The sequence below is a fragment of the Pseudorasbora parva genome, chromosome 14 (assembly GCF_024679245.1).
Source record: "Pseudorasbora parva isolate DD20220531a chromosome 14, ASM2467924v1, whole genome shotgun sequence".
NCBI lineage: Eukaryota > Metazoa > Chordata > Actinopteri > Cypriniformes > Gobionidae > Pseudorasbora > Pseudorasbora parva.
Window position 1 is genome coordinate 15,920,755 of NC_090185.1, and position 10,373 is coordinate 15,931,127.

The following is a 10,373-nucleotide window of genomic DNA, read 5'->3' on the forward strand; positions in this document are numbered from 1 at the left end:
TTCCATTTTCAATTTGATATTTGTTTAAGGTGACTTGTTCCCACCCTTACCTGAATTGTCCTATTATATAAAAAATCCAGTACCCAATTATATGTTCTACCTCTAATGCCTAAGGATTTCATTTTAATTAATAAACCATCTTTCCATAGCATGTCATAGCCTTTCTCTATATCGAAAAACACTGCTATAACCTTTTCTTTACTTATCTGTGGCTTTCTTACATCCGGCTTTAGACATACCACAGCATCCATTGTATTTCTTCCACTACGAAAACCACTTTGGCGGGAGAAAACAAATCTCTTTTTTTCAATATAATACATTAGCCTATTCACTATCATTCTTTCCATGAGTTTGCTTATGCATTAATTTGAAGTTAATGCTGTAGGTCTATAACTAGTTGCTTAAGAATGATCTTTCCCAGGTTTCTCAGGATAAACTCTGTGCTCAAAATAGCATGAGACTAAAACATGTTTTCTGGGACCGATTGAAAAAATATTCAGCATCATATTCAAAACGGCTAAAATAGTCTCTCTACTAATATGTAAAAAGCACATAGCCTACACATAATTTAAAAGTATTTAAATACATAAAGAGTAAGGTAGGCTATGTAATAGCGTACTCTATTACAGTTAGATGAATAATAAACAACACAAGCACCATGTTACAGTCTGGGTGTGCAGGAAGGAAACAGGAGGCTTCATTTTTCTCCAATACCTTGACGACACAAGCTCACTTTTCAACTGCTCAGTACAGCAGGTCAGCGACACAGCACAGAATTATGGGAATTCTGCATCACTCATTGGTATTCAAATGCGACTGCATTTTAGACCCTCAAAGGAAAGAACTCAAAATGGAAAACTTGTTAACACTTTCTTTAAACAGACCCTGCTAGTTGTGTCTGTGAGCGTTGTGCTGTTAACAAAAGCTAATACAACAGCAAAAGTGCCAAAACTAAACTACAACGTAAAAATGACCACATTTTATTTTAGATTTTAGTCCTTTTAGTATATCAAATTGTATCAAATGTGCAATATATATTATACAGTTCAATATTAGTATAATACTAGAATAATTAATACTGAAAGTGGAAAAATTGTGTAGGAACAGTTTTCACTCGCGAATCACAAGTAAAACTTTCCCAATTAATTACAAAGAAATGTCAAATTGAATAAAATAAAAGAACTAGAAAAGTAGATAGACTGAAATAGTATTTTCTATGCAACACTTACTCCAATAAACTTTTTTTTTTTTTTTTTTTTTTTACAACTTAACAAAAAATATTTACATTCATAATGTGTCGCAGAGTTAAAACTAAACTGGACAAATTGAAAATAAAACAGAAATAACACATCCACTAGTCTTGTATAATCTGCATTGAATTCGGGACATTCTGCCGTGTGAGAGTGTGTCGATCTCCACAATCCAGCAGTAAGTGATGTGACAGACGCTTGGGGTTTAGTGGCCGGTGTTCGGTGGCTGCATGTTTGTGGGGTTATAGGTCAGCTTCTTGGTCTCTGGAGGCAGATGAGCGATACCGGGCTGGGCAGGCGGCATCATGGGGTACGGGGCCTGACTTACACCATATGGACCCTGATCGCTGGGATATCCAGGGCTCGCTAAAAATGGAAAAAGACAATAATTAATTCATTTCAAGGAAAATATCAGTACATGGTCTCACTCTGTCCACTATAGGTGGTAGCTTGTCGTTACTTGACAAAACAATAATAGTTACTTGAGTATTCGTGATGTATGTTATGTTTAAAAAAGACAAAAATAATAGTGTCAACAAAGTGCTTATTAACTGTCAGGCTGATGTTTGCAATAATTACATTATAGGCAATACATGCATTATAGGTATTGTCAAATTTTATGATTCGATTTCAATTTGATTCTGATTCAATACGAGTCGACAGTACAGGGCAAATTCTCAAAGAAAAACTAATGCTGTGAACTATACAGGGAGTCGGCTTGTACATTGTATACACAGAAGTTCATATTAATCTTCAATATAATAAACACATAAATTAATAAACTATAAAACTAACTTTATAATTACAAGTTTCTACCCAATTCGTCTTTTCTAAACATTTGCTGGCTTCATAAAAACTTTACAGGTTTATTCCAACAATGAGTATGTAGTATGGTACATATGCCTCCTCTCTAGAGTTTATTTGTCTTGCTGTCTGAATGTTGCTGTCTGAAAAACACTGAATGTTTTTGGTCATTGAATGGCTTTTTGTTAGCCTAGAAATCTAGACGCACCCTAGTGGCAGCTAATTTAATCTGCTGCAGGTGTCGTCTAGCAACTCTCAATACACGTCTGAGCTGTAAAAAACAAAATCTGTTCGGGCCAATCACATCGTGTATAGACAAAAAAGGCAGGTCCAAGGCACTCAGTTAAGTAAAGGATGAGGAAATAATTAAAAAGCCTTTATTTGGTATGGCTTAAATCATTTTAAAATACAAGAGCCAACATGTTTCTGTCCTGATGAAGACCAATTTGGGTCGAAACATGTTGGCTCTTGTATTTTAAAATGATTTAAGCCATACCAAATAAAGGCTTTTTAATTATTTCCTCATCCTTTACTTAACTGAGTGCCTTGGACCTGCCTTTTTTGCCATTCGTCTTTTCCCTTTCCCAAGAGCACCGATTACAGACTATTTAAACTCCACCAGAGCGCCGGGTTGAATCTGTTACAGTACATCGTGTATAGAGTCGGCGGGCGACGCTTAACAATGACAGCAGAGTTGAGCTTGCGTGCTTCTAGTAAACAAAGAAGCTGGCGAACGGCGGTCTTTCGAATCAGCTTTGGCCGTGACTCTGGAAGACTTGAAGTTAAGCTTTTCTCTGAGAAAAGAACAAAGAACGGCACTGAAGTCATTTTTAAAAAGAGAAGATGTGTTCAGAGTTTTGCCGACACCCTATTGCGTGCAGAGGGAGTTTGAAAGACAGCCGGATATCCCGCCCGTTGGATTGAGCCCTGTCTATGGTGAATTTCCAGACCAAACATCTTGATGTGGGTCTGGTTTGTCAGGCTAGTTTTTGTTACAAACTGATGTCTTTCCGCGGTTGAAACACTGAGTGATTACATGAGACAAGTTACAGATTTTGTTAAGGTGTACTGTATCTTTTACCACACCTTCATATGTTTATTGATGTTTATTTTGTGCAGTAACTAATAGTAAAGAGGAAGAGATGATCCATTCACGTGCATTTTGAACTGCCGCTTCGCTTCATCAAGGCTCTACAGTGATCTGTCACGCCACACTAAAGAGCCCAATAACTGAAATTTTTGTTTGAATTTTATAATAAAATTGACACAATTTGAAATCTGATGCTCCATCTGAAATCAAATACTTCCCTATATAAGATGCGAAAAACAGTATATCAAAATAGTAGTATGTCCAAACACAGTGTTTGAAAAAAAAAAAAAGATTAGGCGAAATGTCTCCAGATGACCTTCCGCAGAGATTCTGAAGTGCGAATCTGAGAATCAACTTTCCCTTGAGCCTTTGATAAAAGGTAATTGTAATATAATAATATCCTGTAGGTTTCGGAGCTGAAAACTTCCTTGTTAGTAAAAGAAAAGCTTTTATAGACACCATCAGGCCCAGAAAACGAGGCTCTCAAATCAATGACGTATTAGAAGGGTGAAACTCCGCCTCTGTGTTCGCTGCTTCTGTAGCCCCGCCCACCGACTCGTGGAGCTAAACTGATCGAGTTACAGAGCAATAAACACGCCGAAAATAGAAAGATAAATGTTTATTCACACAGGTCGACACTGGATTTGTAGACATATTGAGATTAAACAACAATGCTGTTCCTTCTGCTATTATATTGGATCCGACAGGAATGGTGCAACACACTTGTGTGAATAAAACGTGTTTAAAAAAAAGAAGAAAAAAAAGCGAAAGTATTGCATTGTTACAGAGCGTATTGATTATGTGTACGTGTCTAACAGAACATACACAGGCTGGAGAATACCTTATTTGTTGGTTTATAGCGTTTTAGGATCAGATCAGATCGGATATGTTATGGGCCAGGGGGCTCGCAAAGCCCAACATCCCAGGGCTATGTGTTTTCCAGACCAAAACGTAAGCCTATCAGCAGGCCAGTGAATCTTAAATAATGAAATAACATTAATTTCTCGATCTGCATTGTGAATGTTCCCTCTCTTGACTTGATATTTGACTTGATAAAGAGCGCCCGCCCGCTTGTGTGCGCACTTCGCGCTTATATCTAGGCCTGTTGCGATAGTCAACAAGTCAGTTAATCAAGATAAAAATAATGAGCTTGATAATTTCCATTTGCATGCCTGTTTGTTTTCCTCATCTCTCTCGCTGATGGTGCATGTCCGTTTGGGGAGGTTTATACTCCACGCGCAGACTGGGTGCCGCCATGAGGAGACGTCACGCTCGCCCAGATTCGCCTGGAACTCGTGCTTGTTTGGTTGCGGAGCCGAAATGGGACTCGCACTCCGCGTTGACGTCAGTTTTGCCACGCGCGCCCTCGCGCTCGTGAGCACGCGTCGAGTATAAAAAAGGCTTGAAGCTACAGTGAAAGTTGGCAGTTTGATAAATGCAAGTTAATTCTTCAGTTCAATCTTTGCGCTAAAAGGGCACATCAGTTCCTGTAAATATAGCAACACATACTCCTTTTTTTGCTGAATAAATTAAAAGCATGTCATCAATGTCTTCCCTCTTGCTGTATCAAAATCTCACAGAGCTTTCCTAAGAGATGGTCAAGTCAAGTTCAGTTTGTGCATGATTACGTGATATACATTTTTTTTTTATACTGTATCCTAAATTGTAGATAAGTAAGCCAAATATCATAGCTGAAGTAAATTTCTGGAGTGTTAACGATTAAAAGAAAAAACGATAACAAGAACCGTAAATATGCAAATCTTCTCAATTCCAAGTCTCCAGTGCGTGCCCATTAAAACCAGTGTAGAACATAGCCTATTACTTATGATGTTTTTGAATGTTAAAACCACACAAACGTCATTAGTTGACTTCAGACAACAGTATATATATATATATATATATATATATATATATATATATATATATATATATATATATATATATATATATATATTTAAAAGCCAGTGACACATGACTCATGACACATTTAATGGGCACTTTACTATCCCATGAGGCCACAGGAGAGGATTTATGAATGGCAGTAAAGCGTAACAACTGCAAGTGTGTCCAACCTGCACCAGCTAATCGGCGTCTCATTAGACATACACTTCCAGCAGACTTCAACCTGACAGTCAAAGGGGCATTACGTCATGAAAGTGTAGACTCTATAGTGTTTAGAATGCAATTTAGGACTGGGCCATTATAAACGTTTTGATGTCAAACAATATGTCGATACATATATTAATACAATTGATTTGATTTGAAAGATTTGAACTCTTAGCCTAGGAGTATTATACATTATCCTCATTTATCATTTCACAGGTCTAATTTAACTAATTCCTGCAGATTTTGTGCTCATACACACACAGTGCACAAATACTATACAGCTCTCAAAAAAATTAAGAGATCAATTAACATGGATTTCTCAATGTTAAATGGTCTTTAAAAAAATGTTCAGAGCTGTAAAGCCGCTTTGTTGAGAAAGAAAACGCATGTGTATGCTTTCGAACCACTCTCACGGTACTTTGATGTCATACATCTGTCTGCACACATTGGCCCTCATTTACCAAAAGTGCGTACACCAAATTTCCAGCGTACACCTTGCGTACACCCAAACCCACGGTGACTTTGAGATTTATCAATATGGACGTTGGCATACGGCACGCTCAAATCCTACGCCAGCTCAGGAGGTGGTGTACGCACGTTTGAGTTAAGCCGGGTGCACACTGTGCGATTTTGGCCACGATTTGGCCGTCTGGGACAAATTTAGCAAATCCTAAAAGATTCCTCAGATCCTAGGCTAAAATCTGACGTCTTCAAATTTTACCTCAGATGAAATTCTGGCAGTGTCAGAAGATTTGGCACACAATCCTGCAGTGTGACTTCTCCTACGACAACAGTCTCCGTTTTTCAAGACAAACTATGACCAAAACGAGAGCTAGAGATTTCTTTGTAGCCAGCATTTCAGTCCTGCGTGTAATGCAGCTCACTGTCACTGAACGCCTCATTCATTGATGATGTAAAACTCTGGGTGAGTTTTCTTGCGCGCGTCCGTTTTTAGCGCGCCTTCACTATCGTGCAGTCTGACATTAATGTCAACTGAGATCTTACAGTGTGACATGGCGATCATGTTCGTACAGTCTGACAAGGGACATTCGCAAAGGATTTTGAAAAATCGCACAGTGTGCAGGACCCATTAGTGGGAAATTCGCAGAAAAACAATTCCTAACACCACAAAACGCACTGACAAGATATGTTATATGACCCACTGTTAAAAACCACAACAACAACATTCAGTGTTTATTTTTGCGCAACATGAACGTCAATGTTTAATTTGTGTGACTTTACCAAAGCGTTTGATTTGTAGGCATATGTATTCCTCCAGTCGCGAGCCTGTGCGCTTTACCGGTCCGCCTGGCCCGCCAGCTGCGCACGGACTGGGACTAAAATAATTCAGACTGACAAAATAATACAAATGACCTTCTTCTTTTAAATAATAATAAAATCAATAAAAACGACATTCTTCTTCTAAATAACAAGCGTCGTTAATAATAATAATAAGAATAATAATAATAAGAAGAAGAAGAATCTTACAAATTGTCATGTAAATATTAATTTGAATGAATGGTACTCCACATCACATTTCAATCATCTCACTAGTTCAGTAGTCAGAGCACTGATCAGGGAGTCAGCCCATTGACTTATGTCCTAATCACTGCCCTGACTAGTGAACTAGTGAGATGATTGAGCGCGCCCGATCTCCACGTCGGAGAAGTTTCGCTTCTTTGCCGTCTACTGTTTGTCCATGGCGTAAAATGAGTGCGTGCGGGAGGCGGAGACTTGAATATATAGGGGCGTGTTATTCTAATGATGATCGTTTTCAGCTGCGGGATTTATCAAGGGCAGGTATTGTGTACACCTGAATTGCAGAGGTGCGCACAGTTTCATAAATCAGGCGGTGAGAGGAGTGTAAGCATAATCTTACGCCAACATATACACCAGTTTCTACGCAAGATTGATAAATGAGGACCATTGAAATGACAAGCTCGGTTCAGGATTGTTGATGTGAATTACAACATGGCGTGAAGCCACCTTTAGTTTGAACCCTAATTAAACGCTCCTGATCCAGCTAATCAAGTCCTTGCGACTTAGCTAATTGAAAACTACAGGTACGTGTGTGTTGGAGCAGGGTTGGAACTGAACTAAATGGAACAAAATAAGTGTTGCACCCCTGCTCTAGTACTAGGTCTTCTTACCGGCCACCTGATATGGGGGTGGGGGTGCGGTTCCTGGTGCGTATGTCTGTCCCGTCTGCATAGGCTGACCGCCGTAGCCCGGTTGAGTCGGCACAGGCTGGTATGCTGGATACTGAACTGGCTGCATGACAGGCGGCTGCTGAATGCTTTGTGCATTCATGACTGTATATACCTGTGTTCCTACCACAGCTGTGAGAAAAACAAGACAAATAAACATGATAATTCTTATTAGTTTACTACCAGCCTAAATAATGTAACATTATACATTCTATTAACACTAAAACACTTACGGCTGGGCCTTTGGCGCATTTTATAGATACAGCAGCAGGGGCAGCAGCAGCAGCTGACGATGACGATGACGAACACAATGCAGAAGACCACAGTTATTACTATTCCTGCAACAATGCCGACGATGTTATTATCGCTTGTTCTGCGGGACAGATTATAGAAATAGAAATATTAAACAAGAATTATAAAAACTCTTTAGCATGTTCTAGTATATTTAATCTATACGATCATATTTAAATTATAATTTTATTATTTATGTGTTATTTATTTATTATTTCCTATGTATCTGTAGTTAGTTTGGTGACTGGACATTAAAACTCACTTCTACACTGAGTTCTTTATTGTCGTCTTTTGAACCTTTACATTCATGGAAAATGTTCATGGCACAAACAGCTCTTTAGATTATTAAAATATTCTTTACACTAAGATAAGTTATTTTTAGAACTGTTCACTGAAAGATACTTAAGGGAACCAAAAATGGTCCTTTAATGGAATGGTTGTGAAAATCTTTTTTTTTTGGAACAATTGTCAAAATAGTAGGCCCTAAGTAAGTACCTTAAAATGTTGATCGTAACTTTTGTAGCATTAATAATTAAGTTGCTTGAATATTGTAGGTAGTAAATAAAAAGTAGCCCATCTGTCCATTCTCTCTCTGTCACATGTCTGTCCTGTCTGGTTTTGCACTTGTGGTGTTTTGGTTTGTATTTGGGTCATGTGCTCTTGTCTTCTGTCTGGACCCCGCCCTTATCATCTCATTATTGTTTAATTAACCCCACCTGTTCCCTCCTGATAATTACCCTCTAATGTCCACTGCGTGCTGGAGCGTCCTCACCGAAAGTTTGCGATTGTCTTTTTCACTGATGAAAGTAAAGCTGCCATCTCTCACGTACCCGGACATGATTCAGAGATGGATGAAGCGAATGGCATGGAAGGTAGCGGTAGGATGAATTTGAAATGGTCGGTGGTGGAAAAAAGAAAAAGAGTTTGAGTGAGATTTCGTGAACAGATAGTGAAAAGGAGCATCATTCAACAAGAACAACGGAATAATATAAAGTACTGTTGAAGTTTGTGTCTGATGCTGTTGGTATAAACAATACATTGAAAATTACCAAAGCTATTATGGAATCATTATGGGGGGAAAAAAAATGATTTTACTGGAAGTATCATCGAAGATATGTTAGATAGGTGTGATTTAGTCTCTGTTAATATTGGAAGGGCAACAAGAGTTGATTTAGTAAAAGAGAGGTTTTCTGCAATAGATTTAACCATTGTTACTGGAAATCTGGCAAGGAGGTGTGTGTGTGATATATTGGATCAACATTTAATAGGTAGTGATATTTTTCCAATTATTTGCAAGATAGGAATTGATGTGAATGTGAATGTAGAGGGAAAATGCCTAGATGGAAATTTAAGTCAGCTGACTGGGATAAATATAAGGAGATTAGTGAGATTTTAATGAGAGAACAAGATGAATCTGTAGAGGATATTGAAGACCTGAATAATTCAATAAGTAGTAGTTTTTGTAAAGCAACAGAGGAAATGATTGGTAAAGGTAAAATAAGTATTGGGAAGAATGCAGTCCCTTGGTGGACTGAGTACAGTAAAGCAATAGCACTTCATGATAAAGCACTAGAAAGGGTTAGGAAAACATGTTTTTTAATGACTTTATTGAGTATAAATTCAGTAAAGTCCTATGATCCCATTTAATGTAATGATTAGTGACATGTTTTCTCCGGTTAGTGCAGGAGTTGAATAGTCTCTGTTTGATGATGATGGAGCACTGTGGAAGAGAGGAAGGAATGTTACGCATGTGGTTAAAAGTATAAAAAATGCAATTAATGAGGTGGAAAAGTGGACAGATAAATGAGGATTTCGTTTATCAGTGCTGAAAACACAGGTTATTCGTTTTTCAAAAAAGAGAGAATGTCCTAGCCTGACAAGCCAGACCCACATCAAGATGTTTGGTCTGGAAACTCACCATTGACAGGGCTCAATCCGAGGGGCGGGATAAACGGTTGTCTTTCAAACTCCCTCTGCACGCGATAGGATAGCGCTACAACCAACCAGAGCAACGAAGGTGAAGCAGAGCTAGTTCTCAGATTAAACTTTTGATATATCCGGTCAGAAAAATTCAGAACACATCTTCCCTTTTTAAGAATGACTTCAGTGTCGCTCTTTTTTTTTTTTTTCAGAGAAAAGCTTAACTCCAAGTCTTCCAGAGTCACGGTCAAAGCCGATTCGAAAGAGCGCCGTTCGCCAGCTTCTGTGTTTACTAGAAGCACGCAAGCGCAATTCGGCCGTCATTATGAAGTAATTGGCCCAACCAGAGTTTGGCGTTTACAGCCCAGAAGTATATTGAGAGTTGCTAGACGACACTCGCGGCAGATTAGATTTGGTGCCGCTAGGGAGCGTCTAGATTTCTAGGCTAAGAATGTCTTAGTACAAGATTAAGACAATTATACGGCAAACAATTAGAACAAGTGAATATGATAGGATATCTGGGGGTATGGTTAGACACAAAAATGACTTTTGCAAAACATATTCCAAAATTTGTAGATAAATGCATTTAAATATATTACGATGTTTAGTTGGGGTGCCAGATGTCACTCTTTGAAAATAATATATTGTGCGTTAATTAGGTCAACTATAGATTATAAATGTATAGCATATGGGTCTGGGTCCAAA

General features: G+C 38.4%; 1 protein-coding gene across 1 annotated transcript; it reads right to left on the reverse strand.

The window, feature by feature from the left end:
- Positions 1-1,254: 1,254 nt before the first annotated feature.
- On the reverse strand, positions 1,255-9,317 carry LOC137040193 (protein shisa-5-like). Its single transcript, XM_067415636.1, has 4 exons — positions 8,486-9,317; positions 7,691-7,830; positions 7,401-7,589; positions 1,255-1,616 (listed from the first exon to the last, which is right to left on the reverse strand). Exons 1-4 carry the CDS (start codon positions 8,584-8,586, stop codon positions 1,456-1,458), a joined length of 591 nt encoding a protein of 196 aa, XP_067271737.1. The 5' UTR covers positions 8,587-9,317; the 3' UTR covers positions 1,255-1,455.
- Positions 9,318-10,373: the final 1,056 nt, after the last annotated feature.

Coding starts and splice junctions, on each gene's coding strand:
- LOC137040193 (XM_067415636.1), bottom strand. CDS start 8,586: ATGTCCGGGTACGTGAGAGATGGCAGCTTTACTTTCATCAGTGAAAAA. Junction 7,831..8,485: donor CACGCAGTGGACATTAGAGG/GTAATTATCAGG, acceptor TCTGTCCCGCAG/AACAAGCGATAATAACATCG. Junction 7,590..7,690: donor AATGCGCCAAAGGCCCAGCC/GTAAGTGTTTTA, acceptor TTTTTCTCACAG/CTGTGGTAGGAACACAGGTA.